The sequence below is a fragment of the Meriones unguiculatus genome, chromosome 17, assembly GCF_030254825.1.
Source record: "Meriones unguiculatus strain TT.TT164.6M chromosome 17, Bangor_MerUng_6.1, whole genome shotgun sequence".
NCBI lineage: Eukaryota > Metazoa > Chordata > Mammalia > Rodentia > Muridae > Meriones > Meriones unguiculatus.
The window spans coordinates 23414971-23440780 of NC_083364.1; the positions used below are offsets into that span (position 1 = coordinate 23414971).

At 44.7% G+C, this 25810-nt stretch overlaps 1 protein-coding gene across 2 annotated transcripts; it reads left to right on the forward strand.

Annotated features, from left to right (window-relative positions):
• Window positions 1–448: 448 nt before the first annotated feature.
• Window positions 449–24588, forward strand: Ufd1 (ubiquitin recognition factor in ER associated degradation 1). 2 transcript variants are annotated; one of them, XM_021645203.2, is made up of 12 exons: window positions 449–602; window positions 2815–2947; window positions 3316–3348; window positions 6448–6569; window positions 9363–9493; window positions 11685–11757; window positions 14378–14446; window positions 15057–15122; window positions 15534–15581; window positions 16311–16399; window positions 16910–16991; window positions 23753–24588. In XM_021645203.2, the coding sequence occupies exons 1-12, from the start codon at window positions 600–602 to the stop codon at window positions 23825–23827; spliced, it is 924 nt and encodes a 307-aa protein (XP_021500878.1). In that variant the 5' UTR covers window positions 449–599; the 3' UTR covers window positions 23828–24588. The 2 variants fall into 2 exon arrangements, with proteins under 2 accessions (XP_021500878.1, XP_021500879.1); XM_021645204.2 differs by having other exon boundaries at window positions 477–602; window positions 2815–2921.
• Window positions 24589–25810: the final 1222 nt, after the last annotated feature.

A 25810-nucleotide genomic window follows, 5' to 3' on the forward strand; every position in this document is an offset into this window, starting at 1 on the left:
GTTGACGCCAACTTTCAGTTACCCAAAACCCACTACGCTGGGCGGACATCTTTACTTCGGGAAGAAATATCCATTATCTTACTCTGGAATAGTCAGGAAAAATATACTCAGACATAAAGTAAATTCAGTTACAAATCGTTTGAGGTGGGCAGTTACGTTTTTAATGCACTGTTGGTCAAGTTAGAAGATTGTTGTTACAGCTTACTTCCGCCCGAATCCATGATGGCGGAAGCCAAGGCCGGAAGCTCTCGCTGCATTCTGGGTATTGTAGTCAGTAACGAGAGCGGGTCCTACCAAGTTTGCTCGGAAGGGAATACTAGCAAAACATTATAAATAATCCCTGTCCTGTGAAATAAGTTATGAGGTGTTTTAGTGTTTGCTTTGCGTAATTTTGAAACCTCAGTCCTCTCCATGACCTTTTGTTCTTCTGCCGCCGCCAACAGACCTCGGTACCCTCCCTTCGTTCTCCCTCCGTCACTTCCGGTGAGCCTCTCGCGGATTCTGGGTTTCAGAGCCGTGGCCTCGGCTGTGAAGAAGGCGCTCGGGGTTTCTATTGTAACATTCAGGAAGAGAAGCGGCGTCACCAAGCGCTGTCAGTCATGGTAAGCTGGCTGGGGTTCGGGAGCCGGGTGAGGCCAGAGCTTCCCCTGGCGCTCGGCCGGGAGGGCCTGGGCCTGGGGGCGGAGGTGCCGAGTCACCCCGGCCTGCGTCGGGCCGGCTCCACTGTCCCAAGTGGGGTCCATAATTACGAGCCGCCTCTTTTCCTCTTAGCTTGTCCGGGGCATGTCTCATGCTTCTCGGTGGGACTGCAGGCCCTGAGAGAAGAAAGGAATCTGCTGCTTTGTGTTCGTAGTTCTCCTAAGTGCTCGTCGCGCAACAGGTTTTCATGAACTCAAGCTAACTGCAGAGTTCTTGGGGAGTGGCGCGAGGGAGGAGAATCTGAAGGACATTAAGCTCTGCCTAAGTTCCCTGACCTTTATCTTAGGGTCTGTGTCACGTTTTGTTCACGTTGCGAACAATAGGTAGTGTTTTGGCTACTTTTTTTCTTGTCAGCACAGCCTCATTTAATTCCTTCGGTTCCCACGAGACATAGTTATTGTACTAGCCCAGAGAACTAAAACTTAAGAGAGGCAGTACTCACGAAAGCTTACTGAGATGTGAAGTCGGACCCATCTGGTTGCAGTATGTGTACATTACTACTGTATATAAAGTTGACTCCATGCCACTTATTTGCTAAAAGCAAGAAATGGTTACTAGATTTTATTCTGAGTGTCACTGCTGAACCAAATTTCTAAGTTCCTTCATGTAACCAGCAGTAAAGTGCCTGATGTGTTAGGCATCAGATCTTCTAAAGAAATTAAAACACGGACGGTAGGAGCGGTAGAGGACCAGGTGGTCGTGTTCATGGTGCGTGAGTTGCAGGAATAGTGTTAGGGGTGCATACTTTGCGTATGTTATGCATAAGAGAAGCAGTAGCTTAGACGGACGGCAGAGGGGAAAGAGCTTTGATGAGTACCCTCCACAGCCCCGTCATTTAAAAAGGGAGTTGTGGGTTGTGTACCTAAGACCGAGTCAAACAGTTCTGGTGCTTAAAGAAAAAAAAAAAAAGATAAAAAATTGAAAACTTCTGTGCTAGTAACTGAGGAACTATCTTTTAAGATTTATTGCTGGGGGATGTGTGTGTGCACATGGGCTTGAGAATACAAATGCAGAGAGTGTGAGTCTGTGCTTGGGTGCATGTGGACGTCTGCAGACTACCTTGGGTGTGGTTCCTCATGTCTTAACTTTGCCAGCTGGTGTGAGGATACACTCACAGACAGTGTGCATGTCTGCCCTGTGCTGTGAGCATCTTGAGAAGCACTAACCCTGACCTCTGGCCAAGCCATGGAGGCCTGCTGGAGAAGGAAAAGGATTGAAATTAAGAGCCAGATGAAGGAGCGCACACATGGGCTTTTCCACCACCTGGAATGCCTTTTTCTGTTTCCTGCCCACTTGACTCTCGTAACACTCTCTAATGAGAATCTCCCGAGCACTTGTAACATCCATTCTCAGGTGTTCTCTGTCCCCATGCCTGCTCCTCGGCTTTAAACTCCCTGATATATGTATTTTGTTGTCTTTAATACCAGGTTCGCCAGGGCAGATACGATATCTGCTTCCTTAGTATCCAAACATAACCAAAGTGATATTCTTAAAGCCCAGATCAGAGGTACACAAGCAGTAGGCACTTAGTAAAAGAGGTGCTATTCTAAGTTCAGGATGGTGGGGAAAGGGCTCCAGATAGACTTACAAGTTCAGACAGGACGTGTTAGATTATGAGATGGTGGGTAGGCAGTAATGAATCTCTGTGAGATATATGTAAGGTCCAGCCTTCATCTTGAGAATAGGGAATAGTAGCAGGAAGATGGGAAGGGGAGGCCTGCTAGGACCAAGTTTTATATTTTAGTAAAGTTGTACTGTCTACAGACACTGGAAACTGGGCCTGAGAGATGAGTCTGGGGGGGGGGGCAGAAAGGATTTGAGGTTCACTGTGCTGTCTAGGAAGTCAGAATATTGAGATTTTAGTTTGCTATATTCTTTTTTTTTTTTTTCTGCTATATTCTTTATAAGCACTGATGACTTGACATATTTAATGTTTGGCCTGAAGAAGTATACCTTTGAGCTAGATTCAGTGGCACACACTTGCGGGATGCTATGTCAAGATCACTTGAGCTCAGGACTTTATGAGCAGTCTGGAGAACACAGGGAGACCTTACTTTATTTATTTATTTGAAGTGCGTTGTTTTAATGCTAATACCATTTCTTTCTCCCTTCTAGTTCTCTTTCAACATGTTTGACCACCCGATTCCCCGGGTCTTCCAGAACCGCTTCTCCACGCAGTACCGCTGCTTCTCCGTGTCCATGCTAGCAGGGCCTAATGACAGGTCAGATGTGGAGAAAGGAGGGAAGAGTATGTGCTTGTTTTTATTTTGAATAGTAACCTTTCCTGCCCTAAACTTTATGAGCCTTGTAGCCCTTCTATAGTCCTTATTTTGCATGTGGGCACCAGACACTAACATTACAGTAAAAATGTCACTTGTCCTAGGGCACGGATGCTGGGAGTAGAGTACTAATTACTTTTGATGGCTGAGTGCCATTCAGTGCTCACAAGCTTATAACTTAAGTAATAAGATTCTTTATGAAAAGTCATTATGAAATTCTGGCTCCCCCAAACTAGTGTTTAAAGCTTTTAAAAGATACATCAAAAGTATACATCTTGCCTTTGTTTTATCCTTTTATTTTTACTTACTTAATATTTCTGAAATATTCTTTTCACAGTAATTATGCCACCCTCAGCCCTCGATCAACTCAGTGAGTATTTTTAAGTGATTCAACAATTTGGGTAATATAAGTATGGATGCCAGAAATGAGCATGGGCTCTTTGTTGTACTCAGATCTGGGTAACATTTGTCAGGATGTGGTTAGAGTCCTCTCTGGAGGGTATGCTGGGCTAGAAGGACCAAGGCCACAAGTACCTTAGACGAGGCAAGGTGTGGTTGTGCTTTCCACTGCCTGGGCCCTATAGCACCAATCAGTGAAGGGTATTTCTCTCTCTGTTCCCCCACCCCCAGTCCCTTTGGCTGTTGCCTGGCTTAAGAACTTGTCTAGGTAAAAAGAAGCAGTACTTTGCCTAGTGCTTGAACAGTTGATACTGTGGTGTGGCCTTACTAGGTTATCCCCTAAAGGAAGAAATGATGGGCTTACAAGAGGACCACATGAAACAGATCTTCACCTCCTTTCCAGATAGCTCTCCTGAGCTCCAGGCCTGAATTTTTCACTTTCACTGTGACACTGCATCCTGAGGAAATCAGAGTTGAGCTGTCATTTTCTCATGCAATGCCAGATAAGGCCACTCGATAATAGCCACATGCTTCCTTCTTGGATTATGGCCAGCCTTAATGGATACACTCTTTGCTTTTGAAATTTTGAATTCATCCTGTGGAGACTGGTTATGGGATGTAGTGGTGACTTGAAGAGAACAGGTGCTACTTTGTTGTCTGGGCTCTGCAATTTTCCCTGCTCAACTACTGGCTTAGCTTCTTTGATGATCAGTAAGGGACATCCACTGTTACTGAAGCTATGGTGATAACTGGGAGCATATCAAGCCTTTCTGGTTATAGTTATAAGTAGGGAGGTGACCTGTGAGGCAGCTCTGCTGGGATTGTGACCAGTGGATGCTTCTACTTAGGCAGCAGCTAGAACAGAGCCATGGGGTTCAATTCACAATAGGCTGTCATTATAAGGGCAGAATGGGTCCTTGGTCTTGCATTTGGGTTAAGCTGACCCAGGAGCCTCGGTGAGTCCTTACCACAATATCCAGGAAGATGCACAGGAACTATATCAGTGAGATTTTGGACCAGATTAGATCAACCATCAGACCTTTCAAAAAATTTTATTTATTTATTATGTAGATAAGTGCTCTATCTGCATGTACACCTGCATGCCAGAAGAGGGCATCAGATCCCAGTATAGATGGGTGTGAGCCAGCATGTCGTTGCTGGGAATTGAACTCAGGACCTCCAGAAGAGCAGACAGTTGTCTTAACTACTGAGCTATTTCTCCGGCCCCCAACATTCAGACCTTATGTATTTGCTTTTGCTATAGTGAGGATTCGGGCATGCTAGTCAAGTGCTTATTCAAAAGGGTTTTCTTCTTTGAGACTGGGTCTCACCCAAGTTAACTAGGCTGGCCTCAAACTTAATACCTTTTTGCCTTGACTTTCTGCATGTATGAGGTCATGGGTGTGTGCTGCCATGTTCAACCTGACAGTCTCAACAGACCTCTTTAAGTGGTAGAAGAAACCCTTTTGTAACCAAGTAAGACCAAGGGAGTCCTGATTTGTGAAATATGGGTTATTGCTCTAGCTGGAGGAATCAAGTGTCGCAGAGAACTGGGGAGCTCGAAGTCAGGCTCTCCATTAGGCAGTGGCTGAGGGATACAAGAATCTCCGTTAATTGCAGCAGTCTCGGATCTTGGGCTGAGTTTGGTCTGGGGTACCCAAAACCGTCCATGAGTCAACTTGTGGCTTCCATGTCTGGGAGTATTTTAGTGGTAGCCTAGCTCCTTGGTCCTGGTCTACTGTCTTAGTCACCCTTGTGCCAGCAAGGTCACCTCTAATGTGAGGCAGTTTTCCAGGCTGCTTTGGAGCTTCCGACCCAAGCTCTTTCCAGATTCACTTCATTCTATCATTCAGCATTTAGAGAGAGGGGCCAGAACTATGCCTCCCATTGCAAAGTCGACTCCTCTTGCCACATGTGGTGGCATATAACTTTAATCCCAACACTGGGAAGGTGGAAACAGGCCTCTGAGATAGAGGCCATTCAAGGCTTTGGAGTAAGTCTTGTTGTGTGCTTAACCAGACAAGCTGCAGTCTAAGTGTCGGAGTGCCCAGATTTCAGCAACCTTGTTCGGGATCCCAGCACCACCACTCCTGAGCAGGGTAGTTGGGGGCATGTTACTTTGACAACATGTCTCAGTTTCTCCCATAAATTAACAAGGGGAAATGATAGTACCTTCTTGATTATTCTGTGAAGATTAAACAATTGCCTAGGACATGGCAAACACAATTGATGCCCTCTCAGACCCTTTCCACATTGTCCTGGTCTCCTGGCTTTTTCTGTTTTGTGTGGCCAGGCTTCCTCTCTCTGCATTGTGTCTTTTAAGTCCGAGTTCCAACAGTCCTGTTTGCTGCCTCCTGCCCTCCGTGCAGCCCTTAACTCAATAGACCACTGGATTTGGAAGCATACCATGTTATAACCCTGCTGAGCTGGGGCTGCCCACTGAGCCTAGTTACTTGTGTCTGTTCTATGCATTCTCATAGTCTCTCCCTTCCTGACTGACTCTCAACACCTGGCCCCAGCCATCTTGCCTCATTGTTGGCCAATCCTTGAACTGGCTGAGTTCTTTTTCTTCATTCCTTTGCCTAGCTGTTCTCCTTTCTAGATTATGTGTCTGGTAGCTGACCTGGAGGGCTGTGTCTTTAGGGGCTAGGAAGCTTGTTCCCTGCTCTCTCTCCTTTTCCAACCTTTCTTTCCCCGGCAGCAGATACCTACTGGTGTTTGCCAGTTTACAATCTCAAATATCAAATAGAAACCTTTAAAGGTACATTTTTTGTGTGGCACATGGTTGGCACTTAAGTTGTTCATGAATAAATGAACATGCTACTTTCAAGAATCACAATTTCGGAAAATCATGTTTATGCTGGTGCTACATGCAAGCACCTCTAGGGCTATATGGTGTGTTTTTGCAGACGGTAATACCCCTCTAACTTGAGCAGTAAGGGGATGTGGGAGTAGGCACTGAAGTTTAGGGCACAACCCCATAAGATAGGGCCCTGGGTGGACGGGGCTTCTTCACAGGAGCCGGTTGTGGGCAGGGTACCTGCTTGTGTTTTATACTCTTTGTTCTTAGGCCGGCTCAACATCACCTATCCTATGCTGTTTAAATTGACCAATAAGAATTCAGACCGAATGACCCACTGTGGTGTACTGGAGTTTGTTGCTGATGAAGGCATCTGTTACCTCCCCCACTGGGTGAGTTGGGCTGCCAAGGCCTGTAGAGAATCTTCCCCTTGGGGATCTCCTGAGTAGAGACTCTCCTTTTGTGTGAATGTGCATGCATGAGAGAATAGCTTCAGCAGTGTGCTGTGTATGTTTAAAACATTGCGCTTCTCTGTGTAGACAGACACAGGCCAAGCTGACCTGAAGGGTGTCATTGCAGACCTGGGTGCCTCATCGGGGGCATGAGACACTCTAGAGCTTCCTCTGGAGCAGGGCACCTCAGAGGGGCTAGCAGAACTACTTAGCCTTTTAGGGAGGGTCCTGAGGTAGCAAGCATTCTGTAGGGTGGCTTTGGAGACCGTACAACTCTCTCTCTTGGCTTCTATCCCTCCCTCCTGTCCTTTGCCCACCTGACAAGCTCAGCTCTGGGAAGCCTTCACAGGGAAGCCTATATCCTGTTTTGGGTGCTTGAATGGTGTATGGTGTCCTGAAAGCCCCTAGGTAGGCTGTGAATGGGGCTGAGGTCACAGTGCTTTGTCTGCTATAGGTGGAGGCCCCACTGCCGCCAGAACAGTGTTCTGAAGCTGAGACCCACCTGCTTCCTCTATCACAGTCATCAGCACATTTCAGAGGAGTAGCTTTTCCTTTTCGCGATTACATGTGATTCAAGTTCTAAAGATCATTTCTTTCTTGTCCTTGTCACCCTTGTCCAGCTGGACCCCAGGGTGCTTGATGATATATGACCATGTTCTTTCCAACAGAAGACCTGCTTAGACTTGCAACTCCTACTTAGAGGCCTTTTCTGTGCTGTTTGTCTCCTTGTGCAGACTTGCCGTGGGACTGCTTATTAGTTACACTCATCGCTTACTGTTCTGTGTCTACCCCAGCACGAGGCCTGTTGTAATAGCAGGCCTGGTCACTGAAGCTGCACTGGATGGGTGAAGTGTAGGGTAGTGATTCTCTCCGTCCTTTTCTTCCTGAGAGGAGCCCTATTACTCACCTGTGAGATGCAGTGGGAGGTCATGACAACACTGTGCTTTCAAGATTCTCCTTTTAAATTCCAGACTTGCACTCTGAGTAGCTGCTTGTCTAAATTCAACGTTAGCTCAGGAAGATATCTGAATTCCTTTCTCTGAGTTGCCACATGGCACTTAGGAAGCTGTAGGGTATGAGTGTCATAACACTTGTTTTCTCACCCCTTTTTGGGCTGGCCTTCCAGTTCACGGCATGGGCAGGCATTTGCCCACTATCGCCTAACTTTTATCTCAGGTGACAAGGGGATATATGCACTCACTCAGGTGATTGCACCTGGCTGGTCACTGGCTTTATCCTACCTGAAGCTGCCAAGTTTTAGGGAAAACCAGGCTACAACAGATGCTAGCCTGTCTCCTTCCTGCTGGAACCTCATCTGTTGAGCTGTGCTTATTAGGAATTTGCGTGCTAGCATTAGGGTACCACAAGGCCAGGGCATGCCATGCTGTCTGCACCAAAGTACTCACTAATGGACCAGGCGGAGAGTGAGATCTCAAGTCCTCTTGCTTCTTTGTTGTCCTCAAGTCATTTCAAAAATCTGTTCATTCCCCAGGGCTTGGTCTGGCCTTTTTTTCTTACTTTGTGCTTTCTGTGGCTATGTTCTGCTTCTGTCTGGGGAAGCAGTAGGCTTTTCTCAGGTCTGCAATTCCCCTCTTATGTACTCCAGAGCCACATAACACAATTATCTTCCTCCTGTCTGACCACCTCATACTGCTTTGACCTATAGCAGGCTGGCTGTTACCCTTGGGACACTTGTACTTAGAGTCACAGAACCCTCACTTGCCCTAGTTGTGGCATTTGGAGGAAAGGCTGTTCTCCATTTCTGTCATTCCAAGTACAGTGTGTTAGAGCCTCTGGTCTCATCCCGGGGCTGCACCTCATCATGCCCCATTCTTCAGATGAGTGCCTCCCTACTTGGACCATAGCTCTGCTTCTTCCTTTGGAATGTTCTCAAAGGGACTTGCATCCCTGAAGACTTGCTTGCTTCAGAGGAGCCTAGCATGGAAGGTGCCAGCACTGGGGCCCCTAAAGATAAAAGGAGGTAGACCATGTTTTGATTACCTTTGAGATGTTAGGGAAGGACAATGGAAATTCACTCTGCAGTTCTTTCTACTTGTGCATCTATATATCCAACTTATTTTCAAAAAGATTTAAAATTAGCAGAAATCCATTCTGGGACCTGCAACTTATCCCTCTCTCCTGACCACAACTCCCTGCCTCTGACTTAAGACTACTGGTATGACAGTGTCCTGGTTTCCTACATGCCAGATTCTCACAGCCTTTGTTCATGTCTTTCTGTCCCCATCCTCTGTCCTTATCTGTCTTACTGGGTAGTCTATCAGTGTTTTAAGTAACCCTCTGTAGCAGACATCTCTGGGGCCTTTCCTTGTGTGGTTGGTATATGTATAAAGTATGATCCTGATTGTGTCAGGGCCTGAAAAGCTGCTTGTGGGACAAGCTTGGAGGTTAGCATTCCAGGGAAATAATATGTACTGGGGTTTAGAAACAGTGGCCAGGCTAGGTGGCCTTGGCAGAGGCAGATCACAACGCTGATGCTGCAGCCTCAGTTGACTCCTTTGCTTAGTCTGCTCTCCATGTGTGCCCCTCACTTGGTTTTGTTTCTGTGGCATTTGATCACAATTAAATGGTTCTAAGTCTTTGTCCTGGGCTCTTCTTCCACCTAAGTAAGAATTTGACCTGCTCAGTGTACTGACTGGCAGATGTTAGCCGTGGAGGCTTCTTAATTTTCTGGAGTTTCATGCCAATTTCTTTCTTTTTTTTTTTTTTTTTTAGATGATGCAGAATTTGCTGTTGGAAGAAGGGGGCCTGGTTCAGGTGGAAAGTGTCAACCTTCAAGTGGCTACCTACTCTAAGTTCCAGCCTCAGAGCCCGGACTTCCTGGATATCACCAACCCTAAAGCAGTGTATCCTTTTGACATATGAGTTTCTTTGTTACAGGGGGGTTCCTTGCCATCACTGAACAGCATGGGAGCCACATGCCGATTGAAGTTGTGAGTGATATAAACAGCATTCGGCTAGTACATCTTCTTGGTTCTGACCAACCACCTCAGGGGGCCTTTGGCCTTCTCTGGTAACTTGCAGATACTTGTAGACTCTAAAGCAGAACCTTCGTTTAGTTTTGAGGCTGCCTAGCACAAAGACCAAGATACACAGTATATCCAATGGAAGGGCACTGTGGCTCATTTACCTCCAGCCCTCTGTGGAGCCCTGGGCCCTGATTCAGCATGAACTAGGTAATCAAGCCAACTTTGTGCTCAGACGAAGGACCATTTGCTTTAAGAGGATAAATGTTGGCTGAGTACATTTTCTGTGTTTTAGTAAGCAGAAAGCAAAAGTTTAAGTTCTAATGAATTTTTTTTTTCTTTTATGTTCATCTCTTAGCTTATGTTGGCTGTATGTATTTATAAATGTGACCAGTGTGGGTGAGGGACATCCTTTGTGTCAAATGTATATAGCAATACTTTGTCTAAGGGAAAACAACAAAAGTTTCAAACAGCAACATGTACAAGTAGCATGTTTAAAAACAAACATACAGACAGAAACTGCTCCTACCTCCCTCCCCACATGTTACCACTCACTGTCAGAAACAGGCTGTTGTGCCAAGGGTGAAATTCTCGATGCAGATGGGCCTTGACAGACTCATTTGCTGAACAGGTCCTTGACAGGCTGGTCTGTGTGAGCCCCCAGCTGGCTGAGTCCTAGACCAAGGGGCATGTTGGATACTTGTCTCCACAGTACAGACAGTGGTAGAGCTGTCTTGTCCTGCAGGCAGGGGACAGCCGTGGGAAGAGCTGCTTAATTTGTTTTCAGAATGGCCTCCAAATGTCTTTCTGTCAGTGCAGGATAGGTCTCTTCACCCTAACTTTTTAGGATCTCTGTGTTTTCCCATATTATAATGTAGACTTAATGAGATTCCTTTCAGGGGCTTTTTAAAGATTAAAAAAAATTCTTATGGGTTTGTTTGGGTGGAGTACATGCACATGCATGCAGGTACTCAAGAAGGCCAAAGAAGGGCATGAGCTCTCCTGAAGGTGATGGTGAGCCATCTGATATGGGTGCTGGGAACCAAACTTTGGTCCTCTGAAAGAGTAGCATACACTCTAAACCAACGAGCCATCTCTTCAGCCTCTTTTATTTTTTACTTTTGTGTGGGTGGGTGGGTGGGTGGGTGGGTAGGTGCATGTGAGTCTAGGTGCCTTTGGAGGCCAGAAGAGGGTATCAGATACCCTGGAGCTGTAGGTACAGGTGATTGTAAGCTGTCCATTGTTGATGCTGGGAACCAGTCTTGAGTCTTGTACAAGAGTTTGTACCCACTCTTACCAGTGAGCTTTGGAGGCTTTTTCTCTTTGTTATCATGGGGAAGGGGTATCATTTTGGATAACTGCTGTTCCTGAGTATGACTGATGGGGTGAAGGCAGCCTTAGTATTTGTAGTGGTAGTGGTTAGTTTTTATTTTCAGCTTGACTGCTTAGAATCACAGAATAGACATGGTTTGTAGGCTTGTTTAGGTTTACCTTAGGAGAGAAGACTCGGTTGAATGTGGAGAGCCCTATCATGGAGCTGGGTCCCTGACTGAATAAAAAGGGAGAGGGAGAAAACTATTGAGTGCCATCATTTCCTTTTCTCTGTTTCCTGATTGAGCAAAATGTGAATAGATCCACCCCCCACCCCCCCAGCTGCAGGCCTGTCCTGCTTGCATGCCCTTTCCCTTCATGGTGAAATTTTTTAAAGGCAAACTGAACCCAAATAAATTCTTCCTGAGCTTGCTTCTTTTTGAGTATTTGGTTACAGGGATAAGAAAAGGAACAAAGACTGTGCAGAGCAGAGAAGTGGGGCACTGGCACTGCACCATTTGCCAGGGTTTGCCAAAGTAATTCTAGGAGCCAGTCCTGCTCATCTGAGGTCAGCCTGTCCATCTGTTCAATGGAAGAATGTTCTTTTTAGAGTCATAGGGAGTAGTGAACCATTGTGTTAAAGCTGTGTGTTACCACGTGGTACTGTCTACCTGAGTCTAGCTGCAGCAACCTCCCACAAGCACTTGTTTCCAATTGAAGATTTGCACCTTGTCATGTTGCCTTGACAGCATGCATCCAGATTAGAAAATGCATTGAGAAACTTTGCCTGTCTGACCACTGGAGATGTGATTGCGATCAACTACAATGAGAAGGTAGGTGAGCCTGGCTACCTTATCCCTAAAAGAATGTTCTCTTGCTCTGCCTGTTTACCCAGAGAGAAAAACAGACCAGAGAAAAATAATTCCATCTAAATATTTTAGTGATCCAAAGAGTTTGTTGGGGTGAATTACAGGGGCATGGGTGAGCCAGACTGTGACTTACAGAAGCTGCATCAGTCATCTTCCCTGTGCAGGTAGCTCCTCCCAGGGCAAGGCCTCTTGAGTATGGAAACTTCATTCTGGCCTTGTGGGCACCAGGAATGCCTGTGGTACAGGCAAGACATTCAGAGACTTAAAATAGAAACCAATCTATCTCCCCTCCTCTTCCCTCTTTTGTTCTTCTCTTTTGTTCAAGTGCTTTAGCTGGCTGAGCCTGGTGGTGCATCTTACCATCCAGGAGACTGAGGCAACAGGGTTGTTGGTTCAAGCTTGGTCTGGACTACAAAGCAAGTTCCTACCGCCCTCCCCACCAAAGGTCTTTTCTGTCCTTTGCCATGCTGGGAGGAACCAAAAGCAAGCTGTGTCCCTGTTCTTGTAATACCCTCTCTTGAAAGCAGGCCCTGCTGTGGGGCAAAATGCTGTTGGTCACCTTGGAAGTAGACTATAGCTGCTTCTTGGGGTCTCTTGTCATGAAGGCATATATTATTTTATGTAGATCTTTCCTTAGCCACTTCCTGACTTAGGTCTGTTGAGTCTGAATACAGCTTATGTTCACCTGTAGTTCTCTGCTTCTAGGGTCTCTTATTCAAGACAATTTAGTTAGATGAAATTACAAGTGAGTTCTCACAAAGCTCAAGAAGGCATCAATTCTCCGTTATCCATAGAGTATACTGATGGAAAGGGTAATACAAGTTTTGCCATCATAGGCTGTCCCATCATAAGCATGGAGCATGGCAGTGTGGTGCCTGTCACAAACTGACAGCTGTAGAGCTGTGCCAGGACTGACCTACAGGGCTCGGTAGTGACCCCAGCCTAGCACAGCTTGGCCTTCCCTGAGAGCAGTGCTAATGTCATTCACAATACTCTAGTTCTGCAGAGTAGGTCCTCACAATTATGTCACAGAAACCTGGTCAGCCAGTTCCTTACAAGGTGTTAATGTAGGGATCCAGTTGCGTCTCTGGTGGTTGCCTTGTATCTTGAATATTCAAGTCAAGCTTACTTTCTGGTTCAATTGCTTTCAGATCAACTTTTTTTTTTTTTTTTTTTTGATAACTGTTCTTATCTTTAGCTTTGTCAGATTTTTTAGGTAATACCTTTTTAAATAAGCTGTAATCTATAAACAGCTTCACAGTATTGTTTGTAATAAGGTGATTTAGTAATGGTGACATTCAGGTGATAAAGTTTTTGCAGAATAAGGAAAAGTACATTATTTTGAAATGAAATGTAAATGCTTTCTTTAAAAAAGTCTTCATCGTCTTGTCTTTATTTTTTCTTTTTGGTTTTCTGAGACGTGGTTTTTCTGTGTAGCCTTGGCTGTCCTGGACTCTCTTTGTAGACCAGGCTGTCCTCTAACCCACAGCAAATCACCTGTGTGTGCCTCCCTGCGTGCTGAGAATACAGGCGTATGCCCCACATCTGGCTTGTCTTTATTTTCTTTCTGTTTTATTTTATTATTATTTTGTATGTGTGTGTGTATACATGTATGCAGGTCAGAGGAAAAGCTCATATGTTAGTTGGTCCCTGACTTCCACTTTGCTGATACAGGGTCTTCTTCACTGCTGCCCAGGCCACACTAGCTGGCCTGTGTACTACCAGCTGTTCTCCTGGTAGGAGCATGCTGTGATACAGATGCTTACGTCACCGTATCCAGCTTATGTGGGTTCAGTGATCCAAACTCAGATCATGAGCCAATGTTTTACCCAGTGAACCATCCCTTCAGCCCTGTTATTTAATTTTATTCATTTGCTTTTGCAGTGCTGGAGATTGAACTTAGAACCTTGCACATAGTGTACAAAATTGCGCTACAGCCAAGCTGCAGGGCTGGTGAGGTGCAGGTAAAGATGCTGGTCCTGTGAGCCAGCATCAAACCTCTGAGTTTGATCCCTGAAGCTCACAAGTAGAAGAGAACCAACCCCAGAGTAGACCCATGAAGGGTATACTCTGACCTCCACATGGACACGGCTGCAGGTGCATGTCCATATATATTATAGGTATCTGTGTGTGAAACAGCTGAGCTCTATACACCCTCAGCACGATTTCATTTCCCTTCTCCTTCCCTCTCTTTCTCTCTTCCTCTCTTTTTTAAAATATAAGGATAATTCATTTATCTACTGATAGGCATTTTGAGAGGATAGACTTAGCATTATTGGTATGAGCATTTTTACACTTTTTAAGCACTTAGCTAATTTTTTTCTTAGAATGAATTCCTAGATGTGACTATCTAGATCAGGAATAGTCTTTTGCAATATGATGCCAACTAGCTTGTGGAATTGGACCCACATGTCGGGACCAGTACCTTTTGCTCTAAGTCCACAGCAGCATTGTCAGTGCTGGAAGGCATAGTGATGGTGTGAAGCTCCTGTCTCCACAAGCCAGGCTGAGAACCACAGTGACAGAGATGTTGCTAGCCTCCATTGCTACCTCGAAACTGTTCATCTTTCTGTTCTTTCTGCAGATCTATGAACTGCGTGTGATGGAGACCAAACCTGACAAGGCTGTATCCATTATTGAATGTGACATGAATGTGAGTGACTTTTTCCACTTTAACTGAGGTCAGGACCCCAGGAGGGTGTCACACATGGGGAAGAGCCCACTCACCTGGTAGCTCCTCTTAGCAAATAGGCGTGGCAATTGGCTGTCTGTAAGGCAGCTGGATTCACATCACCTCAGGCTTGCCAACGAGCGAATGTTTGAATATCAAGAGCTAAGTGGGAACAAGTCATTGACAAGAGTCCTGGTTGTCCAAAAAAGAAAAAGGGAAAGAAAGGTTGCATTATCTCCTTTTATTTGTATTACTTTAGAAATGGAAGACAGGTTAATGGTTGCCAGGAATATGTGGGTCACTGTAGTACTATTAGCACCTTTGCTGGGGTAATGGGTGCACACACCTCCATGGTGATAGAGTTATGTTTGACTAATCACACACACACATAGCTTTCAGTAACAGCAGTGTGTCTAATGTGTTGATGTCCTTGTAGTGATGCTGAGCTGTATAAAGTACCGCTGTTGGGAAGACTGGACAGAGTGCACATTCAGTGCTGTTTCTTAGAACGCTCAAGCCACTGCTCTCTGAATTAGTTAAGGAGGCCGAGTGTGGCCGTGTCTCAGAATTACCTTTTATTTTCACAACACAGGTCGATTTTGATGCTCCCTTGGGCTATAAAGAACCAGAAAGACCAGTGCAGCATGAGGAGTCAATAGTAAGTAGTTTTCTTGAGTTCCTCTTGATTAACCATGTATGTGATATTTTTATACCTGTGCCTCTTTTGTGTAATTACATTTAAATATGTTGTGTGGGGGTTGGAAATGTGAGTGCCATGCATGTGTGTGGAGGTCAGAGGACAACTTTTGGGAGTTGGTTCTCCTTGGCAAGCATTTTCATCTGGTGAGTTGTCCCCTTCAATTGTTTCTTTGTGAATGGACTCTGCAGGGTTTGGCTGGGTTATGGTCCTTGCTGCTTTTCAGGCTTGCCTCCTAGGAGGACATAGTTTTCTAGCTGATGGAGACTGGGGCAGCAATAGAAACAGGAGGCTCTGAGGAAGGCTGACTACCCATTTTGAGAATCTCTCTCTCTCTTTTTTTTTTTTTTTTTTTTTTTTCCTTTTTGTCAGGAGGGAGAAGCTGACCACAGTGGCTACGCTGGAGAAATGGGCTTCCGTGTGAGTACCAGATACTGTGTGTCTCTGCATCCCGACACCAGTAACTGTTGTCATTGATGCGTTGTGAACTGATTAGCAGGATGTGATCTCTGGGTATCCATATGAGCAAACAAATCAGGCACTCACTCAATTACCAAACGTTTTAATATGTGCTTTTTCCTGGAACCTTGACAACCCTGAAAGGCTTCCAACTTCTCTTATTCCTTTCAGGATTTATGCCTAAAAGGACTTGCGTATAGTCCCTTGGTAGGTGTGTGTGTAGTGGTGAGGTATCTACCAAAAAGTCAAATTAGTACAATAGATGCACAAAACCCATCCCTTCAACTCAGCATTGTTAGCACATTTGTTCTACCTCTGAAAACACATCCTGCGCTTACTTGCCTGCACTCTATGAAAGTAAGCTGCATGTTCACCAGCCAGGCCCCCTGGTAAGCAGGCAGGAGTGGCTAATGTGTGGTGCTGAGGTGCTGGGCAGCAGTGGAGTCGGCATGACTAGACTTTTGGGAAGGAGGGACCTGGCAGGTGTTGCTAGCAAGGTCAAGCATCACTGCTGCTGCCTATTATTCAGCTCTTTGGGGCTTCCTGCAGTTCCTTGAGGGGCTGGTAGAGACTTCTTGCCTAGCAGCACTCAGGGGGACCAGCTCATACCTCTTCTGGGGTCTCTAGAAGAAGGCTGGTAATTGCTCACTCTTGAAGTTTAGCATATATTATTTTGATTTCCTTGTCCAGGCCTTCTCTGGTTCTGGGAATAGACTAGATGGAAAGAAGAAAGGAGTTGAGCCCAGTCCTTCCCCTATCAAGCCTGGGGACATTAAAAGGTAGGTCTGTTCTAGACTGTCCCTGTTGAGTGTTTGCCATTTTGCAAGAAAGGTCTGATGCACAACTTTGACACAGGAGAGCCTCATTCCAGTAGGAGGCAGGACAGTAAGCTACTGAGTAGGCTCAAACCCTTGGCTTGCCCTCTGATAGTAGTAGAGCATGATGGGGTTGGTCTAGGAGTCATAGAAAACCATCTTCTGGTGGCTGCCAGGTCAGGGATAGGGATATGTTAGCTTCTCTACTGTGTGTGACCAGAAAGAGAACGTGGGTTTCAGTGGAGCACTTTGAGAGAAATCTGAGGCTAGCCCAGTGCCCACAGTCCCCTATGCCACAACCAGTGTTTTCACTTTGTGATTCCCTCCTAGAAGGTACAGAGAAGGTAGAGTAGTGCATACCAGAAAGTTACCAAGAAGGTACTTGCTGTCTTTCCCTACCTTCCTCTTGATCGGCAGAAGCAAATCTTAGTCCTCCTTGGAACTGACCTTTCTCCTGATCTATCATCTTCACAGAGGGATTCCTAATTACGAATTTAAGCTTGGTAAGATCACTTTCATCAGAAATTCACGTCCATTGGTCAAAAAGGTCGAAGAGGTAAGCTTATTTCATTGGTCATAGGGTTTACTTACTAGTGATGGCTAGTATTTCTACCATTCAAAATAGGGTTGCTTCTGTCACATTTAATCGCCTTCTTGTGGTGCTGCTGTTCCTAATAGCCTGATTACTCCATAGAACCATTGCAGGTCTACTGGTTAAGGCTTCACAATGCTGGGGTCAAGAATTGACTTCAGGTTCTGCATGAAAAAATCTGGGGCCTCACGTGGTTTTCTTCTTCTGTTTGCTTACTTTTTGTTTCAGGATGGGAAATTGAACCCAGTGCCTCACACATACTGACCTGCCCCTTGCTTATCTCTGGTTCTAACTTATAACTAGAGCTTACTATTTCTGTGCAGTGACTCCTGAGTAAGAGGTATGACTGTAACATAGGAACAGTAGGGCTAAGATTCCTTCAGAGCTGTGTACTGTGAACAGGTCCAGCTGACTCCATGGTTGCACGTGATGCCTTGGATGTACGTGCATGTTCTTGGAAGAAGCCAAATTGACCAAAATTATCAAGACCTCAATGAGAGTTAGCATGAATACAGTCATGGAAGTTCAGGCCTCAGCTACATCCTGACATTGCCTAACTATGGTGACTTGCATGATACTGGCTCACAGAGCCTGGTCAAGTGCCAGGTACCAGGTACCTCAGTGTGCTTCCTAAGTAACATCTCATTGCTGGGATGTACCTGTGAACTTGATTATCTGCACAGATGCATGGGTGCAGGGCCTGAGCCCCTGACCACCTCACACATTGTGTCAGTGTCACCCCATTCAGAAAGTGACCTTCACAATGACATCAGGACAGCAGACCTCTTATGACCAATATGTTCCTGTAACCAGGCAGTTGGGGTGGGGTGGCTGCCTTAGAAATGGGAGGTGTTGGGCATTAGTTGTAAGTGTCTCATCCTGCTGCAGATTGCATTCTACACAGCAGCTCTGTCTGTCTGCAATGCAGCCGCCCAAGTGTGACATGTATTTCTAGGATATCTTTGTTAGACCTTAGGCTTTGCTGGTTCCTTTCTCAAAGGATCACCCTTAGCTGGTCATGGTGCACACCTGTAATCTTAGCAATTGGGGTATGAAGCAAGAAGATCCAGGAGCTCATAGCTGCGCTCTGCTAAATGAGACCCAGCTTAAAAGAAAAGAAAAAAAAAATCTCCCTTGAGGTGCCTCAATAGGGCAGAGGTCAGCTGTGCTGTGAGCCTATATAAGGTGGGCTGCTGGACCACTGTCAGACACTCTTGGCTACTGAACTTTTTTCCTCTAGTATGAACTTTTTTCCTCTGGGGTGTCCAGAGACAAAGATTGGGTGCTGTCTGCATATACCAGGCCAACCTGCAACCTCTGGCCGTTAATGTCCCTTAAGCTGACATAGTGTTGTACATTTTTCCAGGCTCGGGAGTGGAAGTTAATAGGCCTCTAGCTAGCATCTGCATGAAACCTGCCTATATCCTTTATTATAGTTCAGCTTTCATCATGCTAACAGGCCATTGTGATTTATAGAATGATAGTAAGGCTGGCAGGCACAGCTGGATCTGTTTTATCCACAGATATTTAAGTATTTGTTAGTCATAGCTTTACTCTATCCTGAAAGCCACTAAAGTTTTGGTGAAAGATAATGGGATAATAAATTTGGAAGCAAGGCTTTGGCAGAACCACAAGTGGTACCTGCTTTTAATTGGTTGTAGACAGCTACATTCTAAGCTGGACCAGGGGAAAGCCAAGAGGCAGATTGGTATAGATCCCAGAGGGCACATTTGGAAATGAGAGGTAAAGATAGAATACCTATTACAATGCATTTAGAGCCATAGCACTTTTCTCACACTGTATTAGGGTTATGACTCCTCAATCCCAGGAGGAAGACCTCATGGAAGGTCACTAGCCTAGGACCATCTATCCTACTAGATAATAAAGGACCAAGTGTTTGCATCTTACCTGTTGAAGCCTTCACTAATTTGCTGCTATTGGACTCCAGAGAGTGGCAGCCAGGCTTTCCTATTGCTGTTGAATATTGGAGCTTGCTCTCATAAGCCCAAGAAAGAAGACCTAAATATACTGTTAAATAGCAAGAGTTCCAAAAGAGTGTTCCTTTCCAGTAAAGATACAGAAAACATGCAGGTCTGAGCTAGGGGTACAGCTCAGTGCTAAAGTACTTGATCATCATGTCCTGGTGTCCATCTCTAGCACAGAGGCAAAATAAAATGAAAGAATCAGTCCAAGTAATGCAGATTGTGAAAAGCCAGGCATGGTAGTGTGTATCTGTAGTCCTAGAACTAAGGCGACTGAAGCAGTAGGATGCCAGGGTAACAAAGACTTCATTTCAGCCAAGAGGTGGTGGCACATGCCTTTAATCCTAGCACTGGAGAGGCAGAGACAGATGGCTCTCTGAGTTTGAGGCCAGCCTGGTCTGCAGAGTAAGTTCCAGGGCAGCCAAGACTACATAGAGAAACCCTGTCTCGAAAAAAACAAAACAAACAAACAAACAAACAAACAAACAAACAAACAAAAAAGACTTCATTGCAAAAATAAATGAGTGAATGAATGAAAGGAAGGAAAAAGAAATTGTGAAAGTAATTTCTCTAAATGGAAGGTCATTAGTTTGTAGATTAGATGGGGCTACTGAGCTCGAACAGTGAATGAAAATTTTTCTAGACCGAAGCAGGAAAAAGATCTAGAAAGATCAGAGGTCACCATAGGTTAGAGATACTGTCTTTGGATGCACACACAGGCAGTCTCTGAAAATCTGAGAAGGGGGCTGGAAAGATGGCTCAGTGGTTAAGAGCATGTGTTGCACCTGCAGAGGACCTGGGTTTAGCTCCCAGCACCCACATGGTGGTTCACAAGCACCCCCAACTCCAGTTCCAGATGACCTGTCATCTTCTCAATAGGCACCAGGCCCACACCCAGTACACATACACATCTATCGGTAAAACACACAAATGAGTAAAAAACAACTTTTTTTACAGTGATGTAGGGAAAGAGCTAAAGAGCTATAGCTGAACTATTAGCTACTGACAGATTCTGAGAAGAGAGAGCGTCATTGTGTTCAGTTGTCAGCCACCTGCTGAGCCTCCCAGGTTGCCAGTAGAGTCCGCATTCACACAGATATCTGGCTGAATCCATTCAGTCACAAAACAGAATGAATATATAGGATTAGAAAGATTTGTAGAGGGCTGGAGAGATGGCTCAGCACTTAAGAGTACTTACTGGGTGCCCTTTTTGAGGGCTCGAGTTCAATTCTCATCACCCACATAACAGCTCACAACTGTTTGTAGCTCCAATTCCAGGGAATCTGGCAACTTCACAGACATACATGCAGGAAAAACACATAAAAATAAAAATACATAAATCTTAACAACAACAAAAAAAGATTTGTAATAAAGAGGGGCTGTGGAAATGAGTGGGAAGGAGATAAGAGAAGGTGGGGGGTGAGAGCAATCTGTATGCGTTACATATATAAACTTGACAAAGAACATATTTGAAAAACATATTCACGGGAAGCCAAGTATGGTAGCACAGTTGTGACTGTAGCACCCAGGAGGCTATAACAGGATTGTGAGTTTGAAGCCAGCCTGGACTACTTAATTAAAATGACTCTTTGAACAAAGTAAGACAAAATTCCAAGAGGAAAAATTAGCCTGAGAAGTCTTTACCCAATTCTTTCTAGATTGAACTTTGTCCTCAAAATTTCTGTGTTCTTACAACATGACTATTTGGACATAGGGCCTTTTACAGAGTACAATTAAGGGAAAATGGGCCATAATCAAATTTGACCTGTTTTCCAGTTTTCTTAGGAAAAGAAAATGTTACCACATAGTGGTACAGGTACAGGCGTAGAAGGGCCATATTCCAGCTATAGGGGCCTGCAGATACCTTGGTCTCAACTTCTCATCTCCAGTATGCTTATAAATTAATGTAGTTTTTATTTAGTCATCAAGTCTATAGTGATTGACATGGCAGCTCTATCAGACTGGTCCACTAGCTCACCTACCATTGAGAAACCAGATTCAGACATGTAGGACCTCACAAAAGACACCTTTGAGAAGCCTTTCTGGGGAATCTACTTCAGGGTATACCTCACTGAATAAAATAAGTAGAAATGGCTAGAGCCAGTGGTGGTTCACACAGTGGTGTAATTCTAGCAATGAGGCAAAGGCAGATCAGAAGTTCAAGGCCACTCTGGGCTATAGAGCAAGAAAACGGCAAGCCATAGAGTTTGGGATACACCTTCAAACAGATGAGGTTGGTTGAGTCTTGCAGTGATGAGGTACATGGAGGAGAGAGAAGTCAGAAGAAACAGAAGGCTGTGTGCAGAGGTCTCCATTCTGTGGTTTGCATGTGCTCTGCATTCATGGTTGTAATCACATACACATTGATTGCCTCAGATGTGTAGTAGGTGTGAAGATGTGTTGCAAATTGCAGATTCCTCTACCATAGGAGACCAAGAGGTAGTACCTCATACCTGGAGCAGTTAAAAGCAAAATGGGGGCGGGGGGTGATACCTGCTGTTTTTGCAGTGTTGAAGAAATAAACCTTGCTGCTGGTGAAGGATTTGATTGGTAGTGTTTCTCATGGCTGTTGGTCTGTATATAAAAAAGTTTTTAAAAATATGTATACCCTCTAAGCCAGGAATTCCCTTCTAGGAAAAAAAACAAAACAAAACAAAAAACAGAACAAAACAAACAACAACAACAACAAAAAGCCCTAGAGCTATGTGCAGACAGTAAGCCCCTTATCTCAGCAGTTGAGTACACCGCCAACAGGAAGTGCAGGAGTTTAGATTAGAAACTCACAGGCTTGAGATTTTAGCATAAGTAAACACGGTGACTGGAAATAATATTTTGGGTTGAGAGTGATTTTTCTCTTGGAGCAGTATACTTTTTACATTGCGATGATTGTTATGGGGCTGGAGAGATGGCTAACGCTGTGAGAACCCTGTCTTCTTTCAGAGGACGATTCAGTTCCCAACACCACCGACAATGGTAGCTTAAAACCATCAGCAACTCCAATCTTAGGGGGAATTTAGGGCCCTCTTTTGGCCACCCTTGGCACTGTATGCACATTTTATACAGATATATACAGACAAAACACCCATACATGTAAAAATTTGGAAACAAAAAAAATGATTATTGTGTAAGAGGTTCTCAAATTACCATGGTTCAATTTAGGATTTTTAAATTTTCTATTGATGTGAAAGTGATAGATGTTCAAAAGAAACTGTACTTAGAATTTTGAATTTTGATCTTTTCCTGGGCTAATAAGTGTTGTGATCTTCTCTGAGTATTGGGTGACAGCAAGGAGCCACAGGTTCCCTTCCTTCACATGGTCACAAGGGGGAGGCCACCAGAACACTGTGGTGTGGTGTGTAATTGGATGTTTAGAAGAGAGATGTACGAAATGGTGACTTGAGATGAAAATGGCTTATGGTTGGGATTTCTTTCCTGAATGCTGGTTTCATATAGTATTTGTCTTGGGCACAGATAATAATATATTGTACAAATGACTTGAAACAAGGGGTTATAATGAGAAGACACTACAAGACAATATTCAGTGTGAGATTTTTTTCAAGTTCTTTATGAAGCAGCCATAGCATCATACAAAGAAGAAATTGTGCATCAGCTGCTCAGTAATGAACCAGAAAAGCTAGAGGATAATATCAACCAAATCTCAAAATGGATTGAGCAATGGGTCAAAGATCATAACTCTTAACTTAGAGACTGAGCAGCCAGGCCCCACCATGACATCCACCTTTGTCCCAGATCTTGGGAGGCAACAGCTGGTCTACACGGTGAGTTTTCAGGCTAGCCAGGGCTGTAGGAAGACTGTTTCAAAGGGAAAAAAAGAAAGCCTGGCATCAGTACAGCCACCCTTGTTGCTATCACTCAGTCTACATAATAGAAATGTCTGAGGCTCGGCAGAAGAAAACTGTTGTAGTTTAGCTGCTGTCTGGATTTCTTTTTCTCCATAAGAAAGTTTAAACGATCTCAGTTACAAATATCATTTATTAAGGAGTCCAAAAATTGTTTTCAAAATGATAATAAATTTGATCAGAGGATATACATCTTTTAAATTTAATCACTAAAGTGTAGGTGATCTCTTAAAATAAAAATGGAAACTCAAAATTAAAAAAAGAAAATGGCTCCTCCATGAGTTGAGATCAGTTGTGCAGGAAATGTAGAAACAAAGGTGGTAGTAGACTCAGTTGTAATTTGTGAGTTTCTCAGTGCCACAAATTCCCGAGACATTTCATACTCGTTTATGTGTGTGTGTGTGTGTGTGTGTGTGATTGTGTGAATACATGCGCTGTGTGTGCAGATGCTTTGCGAGCCCAAAAGAGGGAGTCAAATCCCTTGGAGCTGGAGTTACAGTCAACTGTGAGCTGCCCAGATAGATGCTGGGAACTGAACCTGGGTCCTCTGAAAGCAGCTCATACTTTTTAACAACTGAGCCATCTTTTCAGCCTCTCCAGTGGCATTTTTTTGTTTTGTTTTTAGAGACAGGGTTTCTCTGTATAGCTTTGGCTGTCCTGGACTCACTTTGTAGACAAGGCTGGCTTCAAACTTAGAGATCTGCCTGCCTCTGCTTCCTGAGTGCTGGGATTAAAGGCGTGTGCCACTACCGCCTGGCTGCCATTTCTTATTATAAATAATGAAGTAGGAAAGGTAGATAAATAGTATATGAGTCTACAGAATAAAGCAGTTACTGTAAATTTTGAGGAGTTTCTGAAAATAATACCGTGTTTTTACACCTAGGATGAAGCTGGGGGAAGATTCGTTGCCTTTTCTGGAGAGGGACAGTCGCTTCGTAAGAAGGGAAGAAAGCCCTAAGTCCAAAACTGTTGGCTGACTGGAAAATAAAAGATCCAATTGCAACACACTGGCTTATAGTTACTGGCTCTGACAAGTTCAGAGAATGCTCTGTTATTTATGGTTTGTTTAGAGTTACCTAAGAACTCCCAAGCTTGTCCTGGATGCAAAACAGCAGACCTTGGCGGTTGTGCTTGCTTTGGGGGAGAGAAAGCACTCTCAGGTCCCATGGTGACACCTCCTCCTCTTCATGCTTTCTGCTCTAGGGTGCTCCTAGGGCCTCAGCAGAGCAGTTCCCTGTTTCCTGACTTGCTCTTCTTTCCCAGGTCTGTATGTGGGGCAGTGTCTTCAGCCAATCATGGCCACTCAGGCCAGGACTTGACTACCTGACAAAGATGGTCTCTGCTCTTATTTACAGAGGGGATCTCATCCAGATGAATTCACTCTCATTTTAATCTGCTGGTTATCAGTGAATTCCATGGTGAAGCCAAATGAATAAATGCTGACATTATGTGCCCCTATTGCGACTTTATTTATTACCCAAGGTTCTGATAGTTTTTCTGTTTTTCAAGTGCTAGGGCTGAAGCGGAAACTCATGAATCTTAAGCATGCCACACACTCTGCCACGAGGTTCGTCCATGTCCCACTTTCTTTTGGTTTTATTGTGCTCAGATCTACACTTTGTATGATGTAAGATCTTTTGACATCCTGATTCAATTATTTAAAATTTGTTCCTTGAGAATAATTCTTATTGAAGAATTAAATAAAACGATTAAAACTTGCCTCTAGCTTTTTGATAAGTTATGTCATGGATTGGTAGTTTGGGCCACTAGCTGGAAGTCATGGGAATGTCCACTTACATTAGAAGACTACTTCTGAGACTGTAGAGGCTGTAGGGACAAATGACACTCCCTGACACTTGGAGTGGGATAGTCAGACCTAGCACGGTTCCCAGGGTGGATGCACTTTCCCTCTAGGTTGATGGCTCTGCAACGTGTCCAGTTGCCCCTGGCTCTGAGGCACATACATCACTGGCCTCATGTGGCTCTGGAAGTTTAAGTGCTGTGGTAACCTGCCAGACCTGTCATGTCGGGATGTCTCAGTTTCACCAGCAGTAACACAGCCTTCATTTGTGGGATTCTGTGGGCGAACTTAAATTTTGTCCGGCCTCATGAACTCAGTGGCTAGCTCTTTGATTGCCTCCCCCAGATGGGGGACCAGCCTTGCCAGGCCACAGAGGAGGACAATGCAGCCAGTTCTGATGAGACCGGATAAGCTAGGATCAGATGGAAGGGGAGGAGGACCTCCCTTATCCGTGGGCTTGGAGATGACGGAGGGAGGGGGCTACAGCTGGGACACAAAGTAAATAAACTAACATAAAAACAAAAGTGTAGTTAAGAAAATTTTGTCCGGCTGGAGAGAGGGTTAAGTAACTAAGCACTTGTTCTTGCAGAGAGGGAACCAAGTTTGGTTCCCAGCACTCACATGGTGGCTCAGTCTTCTGTAACTCCAGTTTATGAGGATCTGTGTACACATGGTGCATGCACGTATTTATACACATAAAATAAATGTATTAATAAAATGTTTGTGACTGTGTGCATGTGTGGGTTAGAGGACAGCTCTCAGGAGTCCCTTCTGCCACCTTGAGGGATACAGTGATCAAACTCCTGTCCTTGGTTCTGCTCAGGCACTTCTAAGGTGGTTTGGGTTTTGTTTTTGCTGTTTGTTTGGTTTGGGCTTTTGTTTTGAAACAGGTTCTCACTAAATATATCCCTGGGTATATCCCTGTAACTCAAAGAGTCATCCTCCTGCTTTTGCCTCCTGAGTGCTGCGTTTAAAACTGTGCGCCATGGAGCCTCTTGCCTCTAGAATTCCTTCCACCCTCAGCCATCCCACGCAGCTCCCACCTCCCCATACGCCGAACCAAGCTCGCCTACACCTTTGAGTGTATGTTCAGGCCAGATCCTATTGTCTCAAACCATCATGTAGATTATTCAGGGCTCA

Bases quoted from the DNA above. Each gene is read 5' to 3' on its own strand.
- Ufd1 (XM_021645203.2), top strand. The intron at 3,349-6,447 runs GTGAGTATTTTT...CTTTGTTCTTAG, and splicing joins CTCAGCCCTCGATCAACTCA to GCCGGCTCAACATCACCTAT. The intron at 6,570-9,362 runs GTGAGTTGGGCT...TTTTTTTTTTAG, and splicing joins TCTGTTACCTCCCCCACTGG to ATGATGCAGAATTTGCTGTT.